The 16,050-nt window shown below is 43.2% G+C and overlaps 2 protein-coding genes across 7 annotated transcripts in view; one reads left to right on the forward strand and one right to left on the reverse strand.

Annotated features, from left to right (window-relative positions):
• Positions 1-4,858: 4,858 nt before the first annotated feature.
• COA4 (cytochrome c oxidase assembly factor 4 homolog) lies at positions 4,859-9,642 on the reverse strand. 4 transcript variants are annotated; one of them, XM_078156908.1, is made up of 3 exons: positions 9,546-9,642; positions 7,002-7,090; positions 4,859-5,694 (listed from the first exon to the last, which is right to left on the reverse strand). In XM_078156908.1, exon 3 carries the CDS (start codon positions 5,627-5,629, stop codon positions 5,363-5,365), a length of 267 nt encoding a protein of 88 aa, XP_078013034.1. In that variant the 5' UTR covers positions 5,630-5,694; positions 7,002-7,090; positions 9,546-9,642; the 3' UTR covers positions 4,859-5,362. The 4 variants fall into 4 exon arrangements, with proteins under 4 accessions (XP_078013034.1, XP_020845252.1, XP_020845250.1 ...); XM_020989593.2 differs by lacking the exon at positions 9,546-9,642 and adding an exon at positions 9,460-9,518; XM_020989591.2 differs by lacking the exon at positions 7,002-7,090 and having other exon boundaries at positions 9,546-9,637.
• A 10-nt stretch (positions 9,643-9,652) lies between these two features.
• PAAF1 (proteasomal ATPase associated factor 1) overlaps positions 9,653-16,050 on the forward strand; it is a 66,957-nt gene continuing 60,559 nt past the window's right edge. For 2 of the 3 annotated variants that reach the window (XR_002325128.2, XM_020989588.2), the window contains exons 1-3: positions 9,865-9,934; positions 12,907-12,947; positions 14,189-14,292. Coding sequence is in view for 1 of the 3 variants with exons in the window: in XM_020989588.2 (XP_020845247.1) it covers positions 9,888-9,934; positions 12,907-12,947; positions 14,189-14,292 (192 nt within the window). In the remaining 2 variants the exon portion in view is untranslated. The other variant, XM_020989589.2, reaches the window with a different exon arrangement.

The following is a 16,050-nucleotide window of genomic DNA, read 5'->3' on the forward strand; positions in this document are numbered from 1 at the left end:
CAGTTTACAAAGGTACTTTCCTGTGACTGCTGGGCATCAGAGGACTAAAGATGTAAGAGGCATAGGAAAAGGGACTTTAAAGTTTTTTTCTATAGAAGGAAAGAGTGATGTTTCTCCTAGAACCAAAAACCACAGGCCACATTCCAAAGATGACTGCAGCTCTAATTGCCCATATTCCTGAAGTCAGCAACCTTAGAGATCAGCTTTGCCAGTTTACCTTGGAGGATAATGAGGGTGAGGTGGAAGGAAAGTTATCATCTTTCTCTTCAGTTAAAGCATATTATAAAGTGCTGCTCCATACTGAGCCCACTGGAAAATACCCAGTAAGTAGTAAAAGCCAAGATTACAACTCTGTCCTGAACTGAGTAAATAATCATCTCTGAAAGAATGTTCTCTGCCTACTCTTGATTTCAAAGAACAGCTATTCCATAGTGTTTAGCTGTGGTGTGGGCCACTAAGAGAAGCCATAACCAAACCCTGAGAGTTTTAGGGACCTCTAGCTTCTATGTGGTGTGGCTTCTGTCATCATGTAGGACAGAGAGAGGCTTTTATTTCTGGAGTCATTCCCATAGCCCTAGACAAGATTAGACTGGGGGTAAGAGGCAGTACAATGAGGTTTTGCAGAACAGTAGGACCTGATGGTGGAACAGGTTACTGTCAAAGATATCTTAAGTAACAGAATCCTAGACTATTAGAATGGGAAGAAGTGGGGGATGGGGAAAAAGTCACAGGATCACAGGTTTAGAGCTGGAAAGAATATACTACCAGGTATAACATCAAATATATAAATTATTTAGGTGTTACCATTATTATTATATTGATACTATATTATGATGTTGATACCATTATATACTTAACAACATTAAGTACTGACTATCTGTCTAGAGGTAACATGGCATAGTGGATAGAAAATTGGACTCAGTGTCAGGAAGACTGTGGGTTCAAGTCCTACCACTGACACATGTTGGCTGTGTGACCCTGGGCAAATTACTTAACCTCTCAGAGCTCCAAGATGCCAATCTTCATTGGTAGAGGTAACTTACTCATCCAACGGTTTCCTATATTAATGAAATCACAGATCTAGTTCCTATCCCTATCCTTACCCCTGCTACTTACACCCATGCGATCTTCTGAGTCTGTTTTCTTATTTAAGAGGCCAAAATGATCTCTAAGGTTCCTCCCTGCTCTAAATCCTATGACCCTATAAAATGCTTGTAACAGTTAAGTGCTATATTCAAAAACAAAGTGCCTACTACCATCTGCAAAGTACTTTGTTAAGCACTGGAGACAGAAAAACAAAAATGGAACACTCCCTCAAGGAGTTTACATGCTATTTACATGTATGCTATTGTTACTATCACTCTAACACCCCTCCCAACATAGCTTTGTACAACAAATAATCAATAGATTCCTAGAAAAGCCTTCCTTTGAATGTTTAGCTCATTTAGTTAGCCTCTCCTGTCCTTCACTACTAAACTTCTTAAAAAAGTTGTCTAAACTTGATGACTCCACTTTTTCATCAGCCCCTTACAGCTTCCACTCCCATCACTCTATTAAAATTGCTCTCTTAAAGGTCACCATTGACCTCTGAAAGGTCAAATTATACGGCCTTTTCTCAATGCTCATCCTTCTTGACCTCTGTAGCACAACATCATTGATCACCTCCTATTTGGCTTCAGAGACAACAAGCCGTCTTCTGGTTCTCTTCCTACCTCTCTGTTCCTTCTCTTTTTCTTTTCTTATCCTCTTCCTAACTCCTTCATGGGAGTGCTCCCCAAAGGTCTTTGTTCTTGCTTCCTTTCTTTGCCTTCGTCTACTGTTCTGCTTTGGCAATATATTTACCCCGACAGATTCAACTAACTCTACTAATCTACACCAGTACAGCAGTCTTCCTGCTCCAGACTCATTATCTCCAATAGCCTACAGGGCATCCTCACCTGGATAATCTAACGGCAAGTCAATAACAACCAAACCAATAATAACAGCTAGTGTTTATATAGTGCTTTAAGGTTTGCAAAGTCCTTTACAGATTATTTCATATAACTGTCAATTTCAACATGGTCAAAACTGAACTTATTTTCCCCACTAAAACTTCTTCTGACTTCACTATTTCTGTCAATGACACCTCTTTCACCCAGTCACTCATGTTTGCCACCTGAGTTTTTTTTCCCCTTATCCACTCCCTTACCAAATCCTATCAATTCTTCTCTCTCAATGGAACATCTGTCCCTTCCTATCTAGTACCATCACCATCATCACCCTAGTACCAGCCATCATTACCATCTATCTGCCTAAGCTATTAATTCTTTAAAGGTCTTCTCTTTACTCTCTTCCCCAGAGACTGTTTGTTGTCTCTGAAGCCAAGCAATTTATTTTGCAAGTGCTTCCAGAATTCTTTGCCATGTATGAATCTGGTCACATCATACAGGGAGCAAAGGAGCAGAAAGAGTACTCACTGACTCTGGAGCCAACGGACCTGGGCTCAAAATTTGCCACAGACCTTCAGCAAGTCACCTAACTTTGCAATGCATCAACTTGCTCATTTATAAAACAAAAGGACTGGGCTAGATGGTCACTTTGGTCCCTTTCAGCATGAGACCACAGGGATAAAATACAAATTCCTCTACAATCTGGCCTTACCCTATCTTTCCAGCCTCATTGTACATTACCTTCTCCTCCCTCACTGTACCATCCAGCCAAACTGATCTTCTCTGTTCACATACAGCACTCCATTGGCACAGGCTGTCCCCCCACACCTGGAATACACTCCCTCCACCCCTCTGTGGCATGAAATTGCTTCCTTTCTTCAAAACACAGCTGAAGAACTACCTTCTACATGAAGCTTCTTCAGGTATCTCCAACTGAGTGCCCTCCCTTGTATTTATCCTCTAGATATTTACATGTGTACTGATAGTTTTGCTATCAATAGTAAAGTCTTTTTGATTAAGGATAGTTTTATTCTTGGTACTTGTATCCCCAGTACCTAGCCCATAGCAAGTACTTCGGGTTATTAATTAATGTCAACAAGCATTTATTAAGCACTGTGCTAAGCTCTAGGGATACAAAGTACCTGGCCTCAAGGAGCTCCCATTCTAATGGGGCAGACAAGCAAACAAGTAGTCTCAGAGGGAAAGCACCAGCAGTGGGTGGCACCAGAAAAGGACTCTTGCAGAAAGTAGGATTTGAATTGAATCTTGAAGAAAAGCAGAGAAGCTAGGGGGCAGAAGCAAAGAGGGAGAGTATTTCAGGCATGGAATCAGAGATGGAGTGTCAGGCATGTTCAGAAAACAAGGCCAATGTCTTTGGGTCACAGGGCACATAGAAGGAAGACTGGAAGGTAGTAGGGGCCAGGTTGGGAAGGGCTTTAAAAGGTAAGAGAGCATTCATATTTGATCCTGGAAGTAACAGGGAGGTTATTGAATGAGGTGGGGATGGGGGAGGAGCCTGGGGTGAGACAGTCAGAAACATGAGTAAGCTCATTTTGCCAGCTCAGTGGAAGCAGGGTGAGACTTGCAGCACGGAGACCAACCAGAAGATTACTGCAATAGTCCTAACTAGAAGTGATAAGGGCTTTGAGGTGAGAGAAGCAGATGTAAATGACAGCAGAAATAGCAGCAGACTGGATATGCAGAATGAGTGAGAGATAGGTGAGGAGCTTGTGAACCTGGATAATGGAGAACTTGACAGTAATAGGGAAGTTTGAAAGACAGAAGAGTTTGGGGGAAAGATGAGTTCAGTTTTGGACATACTGAATTTAAGTTATCTATGGGACATCCAGTTCAAGATGTCTAATAGGCAGATGGTAATACGAGACTGGAGCTCAGGAGTGACATTGGGGCTGAATAAATATATGTGAGAATCACTTTCATAGCGATAATAATTGAACCCATGGGAGGTGATGAGATCCCCATGGGAGACAGAACGTCAAGAATACTCAGGACAGACTGGGGGCACTCACATTTATATGACATGGATGAGGAACCAGAAAATGACATTGAGTGATGTCAGGTAGGAGAAGGAGGAGAGAGCAGTGCCCAGAAAAACCCTGAAGGGAAAAAGTTCCAAGGGGGTCAAAACTTGCAGACTGTCAATAAGGATGAGGATTGAAAGGAAGCCATTAGATTTGGCATTTAAAAGATCATCAGTAACTTTGGAGAGAACAGTTTCAATTAGTGATAGGAGTCAGAAATCAGTTGACAGATGATTTAGTGTCATGACAGGAGAGGAAATGGAGGCATTGGTTGGAGACAGATCTACAGTCCTCTGATCAAAATCCATCAGTGGCACCCACTTACCTGACAAATGTTCAGAATGCTTTGTCTGGCATTCTAGGCCCTCTAATCTAGTACCTTTCTATGCTTATCTCATGTTAATCCACCTGATGCACCCCAAACTCCTGCCAAACTGGATACTTCTGTCTTCTTCACCATGCCCTGTACTTGCCCACAAGTCCCTTTGCCCAACTGGTCTCCATATTTTTAAAAAGCCAGCATGGAATCATGAAAACCTTGGATTTAGATTCAGAAACCTGTGTTCAAATCTTAGTTGTAACCTTTGGCAAATCATTTAACTCCTACAAACCTGTTGCTTTCTTTGTAAAATGTTACGGTTGGATTACATCATATCTAAGCACCTCTCTAGCTCTAAATCCTGTGGATGCACTCCCTCACCTTCTTCAAGTGTTGAAGATCTACCTATTATATAAAACCCACTCCAATGCCTCCCTTACCAGGAAGCCTTCCTTATTCCCCGCTTTGTTGTTAGTAACGAATCACAGACAATACTTTATGTTCTCTGATGCAATTTTCATGGGACGTTGTGCATTTTCCTTTTGTATGATCTACGTGAGGACAAACAATCTGATTTAACTACCTGTTTTACTTCTCCAGCATCCAACAGTACTTTGTACACAGTAGGTACTAAATGATTGTGCAGTTAATTAGAATGAATGAAAGATGGAAAATTTACAACCCTCTTCCCATTTTCTGCTTTTCAGATTTGGAAAGAACCAGTAAAACTGAGATTTTAGGTTATAAATTTCTTTCTCACTTAAATTTCCAAAGAATCAACAAAGTCCTGGGCACAGGGATATGGTATGGGAGGGAATTTTTAAGAGGCCTGTTTAGTACATTTCTCCCTTCTCATCCCCTGGCCCGCCCCCGCCCCCCCCCCCATTAAGCAGTGGATTCTAACACAGTATCTGCTTAATAAACATTGGTTAATTTGCATTGAATTGGCTGTTCTGAATTGTCTTCTCTCTAGGAGTACCCTCCATATGTTCAGATCTTCAGTTTCCTAGCTCCTCACTGTCATACTGAGTTGGTGAGTATTCAGCCTTCCTCAGCCTAGTTCTCTGGGTGTCTCAGCCATCAGTGGGGACCTGCTTCTGCCTCCTCTGCAGCTCTTCCAACCTGTTTTTCTGGTACTGGCTCATGCAGTCCCTGAAGGCCTTAACTTGGTCCTGGCACTTCCGCCAGTCTTGGTGCTCAGCCATACACTCCTGCACAGCATGGTGACAGGCCATGCAACCTGTGCGTGAGATCATCTGATCCACGGGGTCCTCACTCTCTTCATCTGCAGCTGGCTGAGAACGTGTCCAGTTGTGACCTGGAGGGGCAGCAGATGACATCTCGCTGAGTGAGCCTTGAATAAGGTAGAAAGGTGTGGCTGTAGACTGTTCAAGCTGAAAAGGACCTTGGGATCAGGACACAGAATGTTAGAGATGGGTGAGTTGTGAGGCTCATACAGAGAAAGAGACCCAAGATCACTGAGTGAATCAGCGGCTGAGCCAGGTCTCTGACTTCCAACCCAGAGCTTTTCCTATTATGCTGATCCCTGGTACTATCTGTACTATTCCTATAGGTACTTTATTATCTAATGTAACTTGATTGTTTCACTTATTGTCTAGAGTGGAAGCATCCTCCAAGTGGAAATAACAATAATTCATATTCATAAAGCACTTCAAATTTGCAAAGGCCCATATGTTATCCCAAAACAGTGACATGAGATGGGTAGGGAATGGATTCTTATCCCCATTTTGCAGGGAAGGAAACTCAAGGTTTGGAGAAGTAACTTGGGGTGCAGCTAGGTGGCACAGTGGCTACAGCACTGGCCTTGAAGTCAGGAGGACCTGAGCTCAAATGTGACCTCAGACCAAACACTTGACACTTACTAGCTGTGTGATCCTGGGCAAGTCACTAAACCCCAACTGCCCTAAAAAAAAAAAAGTAACTTGTTCAAAGTTGCAAATATATTAATTGATAGAGCCAAGTCAAGAACCCAGATTTCCTGAATTCAAAACTGTCCTCATCCCACAGAGCTTCTCAGCCTTGGACTGGAACTCAGGAGACCTAGGATTGAGTCCCAGTTCCTCCTTCTGCATCTGTACTGACTGATCTGCAGACTTCAATACTTCTCCTAGATCCTGGGAACTGGGTTTGATTACTTGATTTCAATATGATTGACTTCCTTTGTAATTCCATTTTATTTTATACATTAAAAACCTAGGGGCACACAGGCTGCAATAGACTGTCCATGACCCTGGTTGGGATCCTCTTCTCTCATGGCTTTTAGGATAGTTCTCTCTTCTTGGTGCTATCTCTCTAATCACTCTTCAGTCCCTTCCCCTGAAGAGATATTTTATGGTCCTACTCTTGCCCCCTAAGTGTGGGTATCTACTAAGGCTCCATCCTTGGCCCTTTTCTTCCCCTTGGTGATTCCTGCTCCTATACGTTCAATTATTTTTTTCTATGCATATAATTCTCAAATTGATACATCCGGCCCTAATCTGTCCCTTCAACTACAACTCCTCTGTATTTTTAGGTACCTGCTGGGTATTCATTAGATGTCCCACCAATATGTCAAACAACACATCCAAGATAGAACTCATTATTTTCCTTCCTAAACCTGCCTATCCTCCCAGTTTCTACCTGTTGATACCACACTATTTTCCCAGTAAGGTTCCAATGTGCGGTGTTATCTTGGAGTTTCTTCTCCCTCACCTCCAATCAACTGCTAACTCCTGTGGCACATCACTTTTGCATTTGTCCACCTCTGTCTGCTCTCCTGGTTTTGGCTCTCATCATCTTTTCTGTAATAATAATAATAATAACTAATTTTATTCAGTAGTCATCTGTTTAAAAAAAAGTAACGTCCCTGGCAGAAACAGAAGCCTACTTAAAGGTCGTCCTCAGACAAAGGGAACAGAACGAGGAGCAACATGTGGAATGTAAGGGGAGGCAGCTTTCCTCTCTCAAGTCCTAAAATCAGAGCCACCCTGCAGTGGAACAGGCTGCCCTGGATTCCCAGGCAATAATAATTTGCTAAATGGTCTCCTGGCTTCTAGTCTCTCTCTGTTTTTCTTCCTAATTCATCTTTCATGTACTGCCAAAAGGAACTTCCTGAGATACAGGTCTGGTCATATTAACGTGCTGTTCAAAATTACTTTCATGACTCCTTATTTCCTCAAGGAGAAAATACAAACTCCTTTGCCTGGTACTTAAGACCCTCCACGATCTGGCTCCAATTTACCTTTCCAACATTACTGGATGTTCCTCCCCTTTATACTCTATGTTCTGGTCAAATTAAACCAATAGCTGTTTTGCCCTTCTTGTAGGGCAAAGCCTAGCACAATGGCAGGCACACAGTAAACCTTTAATTAATACTTGTTGCTAGATTGATCTCAAATCTGCCTTCTCCTGCCCCGGTACTTGAATAGTGTTCTATGCGTGGAACATGGTCTCTTCAACTCTTGCCATTATGAGGTAGCTAGGTGGCACAGTAGAGAGAGTGGCAGGCCTGAAGTCAAGAAGACTGGAGCTCAATTCTGACCTGACAAACTTAATAGTTACTTAACTTCTGTCTGCCTCAGTTTCCTCCACTGTAAAATGGGGCTAATAATAGCAATCACCTCCCAGGGATGTTGTGAAGCTCATGAGATAATATTATAAAATGCTTAGCATGGCACCTGGCATATAGTAGACACATAATAAATGCTTGCTCCCTTCTCTTTCTTTCCCCATTCAGAATCTTTCCCTGCCTACAAAGCTCAGCTTTAGGTGCCATTTCTTCCATATAGTCTTCTTCAATCCTAAAACTCCCTTTTCAATTTTTCCTGGGACTTGTCTAGATATCACATGGTACTGTATGAGTTGTCATTCTCCTCTACCATGCCCCAAGATTATTCATTCCTTGAGAGACTGGACTGTCATTTTTCATTTTTGTGCCCCCCACCACCTAGCACTATTTCCTTTACCCACAGAAAGTGCTTAATAAATATTTTTACTGAGTTGAGTGACCTCAGGCAAGTGCCTTCCCTGGACCTGTCTCCCCTTCAGCAAACTGAGGTGACTGGCCTAGATGGGTTCATCTAGCTCTCATGTTCTAGCTCCATTAGGCGTCCAGTGCAACCTATTTCCTAAGGCAAATGTTCCCCCCACAGTCTCACTCATAGGCAGTCATTCACTTTCTGCTGGAACACTTCCATTGCCTGGGAATCCAGGGCAGCCTGTTCCACTGCAGGGTGGCTCTGATTTTAGGACTTGAGAGAGGAAAGCTGCCTCCCCTTACATTCCACATGTTGCTCCTCGTTCTGTTCCCTTTGTCTGAGGACGACCTTTAAGTAGGCTTCTGTTTCTGCCAGGGACGTTACTTTTTTTTAAACAGATGACTACTGAATAAAATTAGTTATTATTATTATTATTACAGAAAATATGGGCACTTTACAAATACTATTATATTTGATTCTCAAAACAACCCTGGGAAGTAGGTGCCATTCATATCCCCATTTTACAGATGAGGATACTGGGGCAAACAGAAGGTGAAATGACTCGCCCAGGGTCACCCAAACAGTAGGCTGGATTTGAGCTTTTGGGGGTCTTCCTGACTCCAGGCCGAGCTCTACCCATCCACCGCACCACCTTGCTGCCTCCTAACTCGAAGGGGTGGCAGGAAGAGCCCTGGGCTGGAAGCCGGGAACCCTGGGTTCTAGTTACTGCTCAGAGCCTTAGACCCTTGAACAAGTGACTCACCCTCTGTTTTTACCCGTCTCCTGTATAAATCGAGGTTCGGCAAGCATTTATCAAGCGCTTGCTTTGTGCCAAGGACACTGTGCTATGAGCCGGGAATACAAATGCAACCCTCCCCCTCTCTAGGCCAGAGTTTCCAACCGGGAAAATGGGGAGGAGGGCCTTCTCTGGGCCTCAGGGTCTCATTGGGACAATGGGGAGAGAAAATGGTGTCGATGACCTAAGGGGTGACAAAGCACCTGCTGGGGGGGAGGGGGATGATCACGGGAGGTTTCCTGGACGAGGTGGGCTTGGAAGGGTAGAGGGCCCCAAGGAAGATCAGCTATGCTCCGCACACCGCCCCCCTCTTCCCTCCCACGCGGGGTTCCACAGAACGTCTCCCGCACTCTCCCCGCTCCCCCCGGTCCGGGCAACGCGGCCCACAGGCGCTCACCCACGAAGCGAGAACGGACGAGAAGAGCGGGCTCGCTCCCGCGTCTACGTCCCCCGTGCGCATTCCCGCGCCTTGCCCTTACTCACCGCCTTCCTAGTCCCGATTCTAAGTGCCCGCGAGCCCGCGGAACTCGCGCCTGAGCTGCTCTACCATTGGCTGATTTCCAGCCTTTGCCCCGCCCCTCTCCACCATCTCCCACCCCTTTCCCTTCCTCCTTTTCTCCTTTTCTCCTTTTCTCCCTTCCTCCTTCCTTCCTTCCTTCCCTCATCCTCTTCTTTTCCCTCCTCCTCTTCCTTTTCCCTTCCTCCCTTCCCCCCTTCTTCCGGCCGGCTCATCCACCCAGATCTCCCTCTGAATTTCCGCATCCGGCTCATCGAGGCTTCACTTCCGTCGAAGAAGGTAAGGAAAGGGAAAGGGGCGGGGACAAGATGGCGGCGCCTATGAGGATTCAGAGCGACTGGGCCAAAGCTCTCAGGTGATTTCCCCTCCCGGGCAGGCTCCGCCTTTGCCGAGGGACAGGCCCTACCCTGATTTGTCCAGAAGACTGGGAGTAGAGGTCGGGCTGGACCTGGAGGGGATAGGGTGGGGTTGTGAGTGTGGTAGCCCACGCTTGCGATTCTCTTCCATCCCACCGGCTTTTACTCAGCGCCCACGCCGGCCGTGGGCTGGGCAGTCACTCGGGCCTAACCTCACAAGACCAGGCCAGGCCTGTGTAGTTAGAGCAGAGGCGAGGCCCAGGAACCAGCTGGGGTTTATTGAGACCAGGTGATGCCAGGCTAAGCTCAAGTTGGTTCTTGACAGGTTTACTATAATAGGTAGATTAGGGGAAAGTTGTAGACACAGTATTCTTGAATTTCAACGAAGTATTTGACAGGGTTGTGTTGAGAGGCAGTGGTGGTTCAGTGCCTTTGGAGTCAGAACCAAGATTTTAATTATGGCCCTGCAGCTCGTTACTGTTATTAAGGACAGATGAGGATTTAATTTTTATTAATATCGTTTATATTACCTTTAGTTTCTAAATATGCACACACACACCACCCCCTTTTCTCCCTACTGAGCCATCCCTTGTAACAAAGATTAAAAAAGAAAGGGGAAAAAAGTTCGACAGAACTCATCAATCAAGTTTGAATGGGTGTAACAATTCTCTGCGCTTTATTAGTTGTAAGACCCTAAACCCTTTTATCTCCCTGAATTGCAATTTACATTTCCATCAAATGGTGACTTACTTGTACTCTTTCTAATAGAGTTGTGAAGAAAGTGTTTGTGTAAACCATTTTGTGAATTCATTCACAAAGCACAATAAAATTTTGATTGATTCAGTTGATTAAACAGTCAGCACATCTATTTTATGCCAGGTGCTGAGGATACAAAGACAAAACTGTAGCCCCTCTTTCACTCAAGGAACTTCACATTCTGTTCAGTAAAGACAACAGTTCATTTGAAAAAGACTTAGGAATTTTGGTTTATAAATTCAATGTGATTTAGTAATGGCAGCCAAAAATGCTAAGACAATCTTAGACCTTGTAAATAAGAAGCACCATGTCTAGTTTGAAGGAGGGAGGTGAGAGTCTTGCTGTCCTGTGCCCAGGTCATTATGCCCAAGTATTGTGTTTAGTTCTGGGTACCAAAGTGTAGGAGCAACTTTGATAAGCTGTGTATCATGCAAAGAGGAGGGTGATCAGGATGGCCAGAGACTTGGAGACCATGCCATTCAAGGACTGGTTGAAAGAACCTGGCAGTCAACCAGTATTTATTAACTGTCAGTTACATGCTAAGTGCTAGGCTATACAAAGACAACCCTGAGACAGATGGCCTGCATGTGTGTATATACACAGGGATGGAGAACTCTGAAATCTAGAACTAGAACTCTGAAATCGTTGGCATGAGGAACTCCTGATGAGGAGACTCCAGTGCAGATCAGCACTTTCTCTGCCATTTACAGTTTTAAAGAACCATCCAGAGCACTGAGACGTTAAGTGACTCTCCCTGGGTCACAAAGGCAGCATGGGCCAGAGGTGAGGTGAGCCTTGAATCCAGGCCTTCCTGGCTCTGAGACTGGCTTTTTAGCCACTACACCAGAGGTGTCAAACATGTGCAACATTCCCTAGTGTGGCTGGAACCAGATTAAAATGTAATAGGGAAATATTTAACAAAATAAATAAAAATACAATAAAATAGAGATAACATTAATGTATGAGTTTCTAAGTTGTTATGTAGCCTGAAGAGATCCTTATATGGTTAAATAGTCGTGTTTCTGTTTGAGTTTCACACCCCTGCCCCACATAACAGCCACATCTCTTCACAGGTGTAGGTATATGCAAACATATATAAAGTAACCTTTGAGAACAGTGCCTAGCAGCTGCAGGGGCCAAGAAGGGCCTAATCAGAGATGGTGCCTCTTTTTGTGACCCCAGCACTTACCACAGTGTCTGGCACGTAGTGGGCATTACATAAATGTTGATTGATAGGCATGGGGGACAGCCAGTGCTAAGGCAAAGATGTAGAATATGGAGTATCCTGTGTGAGGAACAGAAAGAAAGTCAGTTTGGCTGGACTGTTGAATGTGGAAGGGCTGGAAATGTAGGCCAGAAATAAGAAATTTATTGGTTAGGATAATGGCATGTGCAGACCACTCCTTTAGGAAAATCACCGTGTGGAGGCTGGATGGGAGTAGAGAGAAACTTAAGGCTGAGAGAGCAATTAGCAGACAGTTGCAGTAGTTCAAGTGAGATGATGAGGGCCTGACCAAGGTTGTTGGGTATATGAGTGGAGAGATGGAGGTAGACGAAAGACATTGTGGAGGTAGAATCTGTAGGACTTGACAAACTGCTTGGATTGTGTGGGGTAGGGGAGAATGGAGTCAGGGATAATGCTAAACTTTTGAATCTCTCTGTTTAGCTTAGATAAGAATTAGTTAAGGATTGTCTTCTTCAGGTATTTAAAGGGTCTTAAATCCTTAAACAGGTCTGGGATTTGTTTTGTTTAGTTTTGAAGTCCAGTAGATATTTTTCAGCTGTGTGAATAGGGTTTTTCTTTTTTCCAGAATTATCCAGGTAATAAAACAGTTGCCTTCTGAGAAAGTGAACTCATCCTCAAGAAGTTAGGTGACTCTCTGTAGTGCTGTACAGGGGATTCAGTTTGATTATACTCCCTGCTAGGCTGTGTGGGCTATACAAAGATGAAATAAGGTATTATCTTTACTGTCAGGATGCTTATTGTGTAGTAACTGGAGATAAGATTTACTCAAATAACGAATATAAATTAGAGTGTGATGGTATATGACAGGTGTCATTTACTCTTGAGATATCTGCGGATAGGACATAATCACTTCTTCCTGGGAGGAAATCAGGGAATGCTTTCTTTGAGATTCTGTGATTCTTCCACCTTTCCCCCTGATATAGCCCCCCCTTAATACTAAGCTAATTAGGCTACCACGTCTCTTCACAGGAGGAATGAAGGAGAAGCCTGGCTGAGTTGTCACCCCCCAGGTAATGTCTGTGAATCTTCTCAGCACCACCTTTCCCTCAAATAGCGGGATCCTCTAATCCTCAAATGTTAAGTTGTTAAGTTAAATGTTAAGTCCTCACTTAACTCCCCTCAGAATCCCTAGTGGACTTCTCCTTGTTGTTGTTATTGGATTCCTCAGAGGCTCCCCAACTTTCCTGCGCTACCCGTGTTATGTTGATGGTATCCATCTGGACATCTTGGGACATCCCAAGACTGTCTTGCCTTTTCAAAGCCAGTAGCTGATTCAAGGAGATATTACTGGTACTTTTTAATCAGCCCATAAGCTTTATTTTTCTTTTTAAAAACTGTTTTGTTAGGGGCAGCTATGTGGCACAGTGGGTAGAGCACCGGCCCTGAGTTCAAATCTGGCCTCAGACCAAACACTTGACACTTATAGCTGTGTGACCCTGGGCAAGTCACTTAACCCCAATTGCCTAAAAAACAAACACACAAAAATTGTTTTGTTGATGCTTTTTTTTTTACATCACTTACATCCTAGTAACCTCTCTACCCACCAAAGTAGAATCTTTCTTTGTAACAAAGTGAAATAGTTAAGCAAAAACAAACCGTTATCACAGTGATATCTGATAATGTGTGCTTTATTTTTGTATCCCTTGGCCCTTTCCTTTCTATCGACAAAAAAAGCTCATATGTTTTACATAGTCCTATGACTTCAACTATAACCTTTTTAGCGTGATCTCCAAATCTGCACTTCTAGTTCTCACCATTCTCTGCAGCTCCAGTGTCAAATTGCCAACAGCCTTTTGGATAGTTCCATTTGAATGTCTTGAGGTCATTGTCTTGAGCTCATCATATCTAAAATTTAGCTCATCATATTGCTATCTTTCCTGGTTTTCTATTTCCATTAATAGTATCACCATTCTTCTAGAGTTTCTGGGGCTTGAAAAATGATTTCTCCAAAGTCACACCTAAATGTCTGAGCTGACAATTAAACCTGTATCTTCCCATTACACACCTAGTGCTATTTCCACTAAATCATGCTGCCTTTTAATAAATGTTGTTGAATGAACTCTTACATCTGTCCTCATCTTTCCATGACAGAGTCTTTGACCTCCTATTCCTGTGCCGTTGAACTCCACATCCTGCCTATCTTGCAGGACAAATCCTTCTCCGCCTTTCCAGATGTCAAGATTGGACTTTCAGGGTTGAACATGCTCAGTCTTAATCTTTTGAGAAACCTTTTATTTATTTTGTGTTGTAGGGAAACCAACTTTATATGGGAGATTAATTTGCCAGGGAGTTGACTCCAGTGGAATCCCAGAGATCACAGCTTCAGAAGGATTTGTTGTGAATGAAATTACTAAGGTAGGCTTTTGTTCTATCTAATACATATGATGTCTTTGACTTCATTTAATTATGTCTATACTGCTGTTTTTCAGGTTATTGCATTTGTTATATCTGTACCATAACCAGGTAGTTTCACAAGTTATGCTTCATTTATTTGAATAATGTTATTGGTTTTTTTTTCCTCCTGTGGTCATGTGTCCCTTTAGATTTTGTTAGAATAATCAGATCTCATTTAGAATCAGTAATGAGTGTGGGGTGGAGAATGAAACTTTCTTTCATTATTAGTTTTTGCAGCTGGTGGGTGACTAGGCTGATTATTGGAAAAGCCCTCAGATGAGGCCATGCATCCTCTGATTTGGTTATTCTTGAGTGAATTTGGAGACCGGAAACTAGGTTTCAATCTCTGTTCTGCTACTATAAGTCCCTTCACCTATCTATACCTCAGTTTCTGTAAAATTAGATGATTCTAAAGTCTTTTTCAGTGCTGATATTCTGATCTTTTTGGTGCTTTGATTCTCTGAACATGAATAAGATCAGAATAGAAAAAAGAAGAGCAAAGTCCCTTTAGGCTGTAGTATACTGTGTGTCTGCTTGGCATGAATCCATTTTAAGGGCAAGCTGCTGGTTCCACTGTCTTTGCATTTTGGTAGAGGGGCCTAGCCTTTGCTGCATCCTGAGTCCTGACTTCTTATTTCACCTGCAGTCACTTGGAAGGATAGATGGGTTTCCAGTAGAGCAGATAGCCCTGCCTGCTGATGAGGATAGTGGTGGTGGGAGAGAAGAGGAAGATGAATGGACAAGTGTGTCAGCACCTTTCTACCTCCTAGATCTGCCATGCCTGACTAATACCTAACAAGGAAGAATAGAACAGTTAGGAAGCTGTTGTCCCATAGTTCTCCTTTTTTATAACCAGATTCATAGAAGAATCCATCTACACCCACTTTCCTCCTTATTTGCTCTTGTTACTCACTTATCCTCTTCTAATCCCTGTGCATTCTGGCTTCTAACCTTACTGAACTTAAATGAATTATAGATGTTGTTTCCCCTGACAGAATAGAAGTTCTTTGAGGGCAAAGACTGTTTTGTTTTTGCACTTGTATCTCTAGTACAGTTCATAGTACCTGGCACACAGGAGATTCTTAATGCTTAATTGATTACCAAGGACTTCTTAATTGCTAAATTCTTTTCTTCATTGCTAAGTTCTTTTTCAGTTTTCATTTTTCTTAGCCTCTACAACTTTTCACATGGACTACCCACTTTTTTTTAAATACTCCTTCCTTCTCCAGCTTTTCTGACACTGCTTTCTTCTTGTTTCTTTTCTCATATCTCTATCTAACCATTTCTTTTTAGTTCCCTTTGCTGGATGGTTCAATATGTTCTATCTTCTAACCACAGACGGTTGAAATATTCTGTCTGGGTCCCTCTTCTCTCTCTTTCTTTCTTTCCTTCCTTCCTTCCTTGCCTGGGAAGTTTATGGAGTATCTGACAGGGAGCTTCTCCTGCTGATCTATATTGGCACCTTCTCTGCTGGGACACCAAGAGGAAAAATGACTTGCCCAGGACCATACAGCCAGGATGTGGCAGGGGCAGAACTTGAACCCAGGTCTTCCTGAATCCAAGACCAACTATCCACTTTGTCTTGCTGCCACTCTTCACTTTTGACTCCTTCTTCGAAGGTGCCTTCTAGATCCACCTTATTATAGCCCACATCTCTCCTAGGCTCCAGCAACACATTTTATTAGATTTCTGTTAGGCAGTTTCAACTAGGTGCACTGT

This window comes from Phascolarctos cinereus, unplaced genomic scaffold (assembly GCF_003287225.1).
Source record: "Phascolarctos cinereus isolate Bilbo 61053 unplaced genomic scaffold, phaCin_HiC Scaffold_726;HRSCAF=1367, whole genome shotgun sequence".
NCBI classification, from domain to species: domain Eukaryota; kingdom Metazoa; phylum Chordata; class Mammalia; order Diprotodontia; family Phascolarctidae; genus Phascolarctos; species Phascolarctos cinereus.

What these genes read in the sequence shown, in the direction of transcription:
- COA4 (XM_078156908.1), bottom strand. Translation starts at nt 5,629, where the DNA reads ATGTCATCTGCTGCCCCTCCAGGTCACAACTGGACACGTTCTCAGCCA.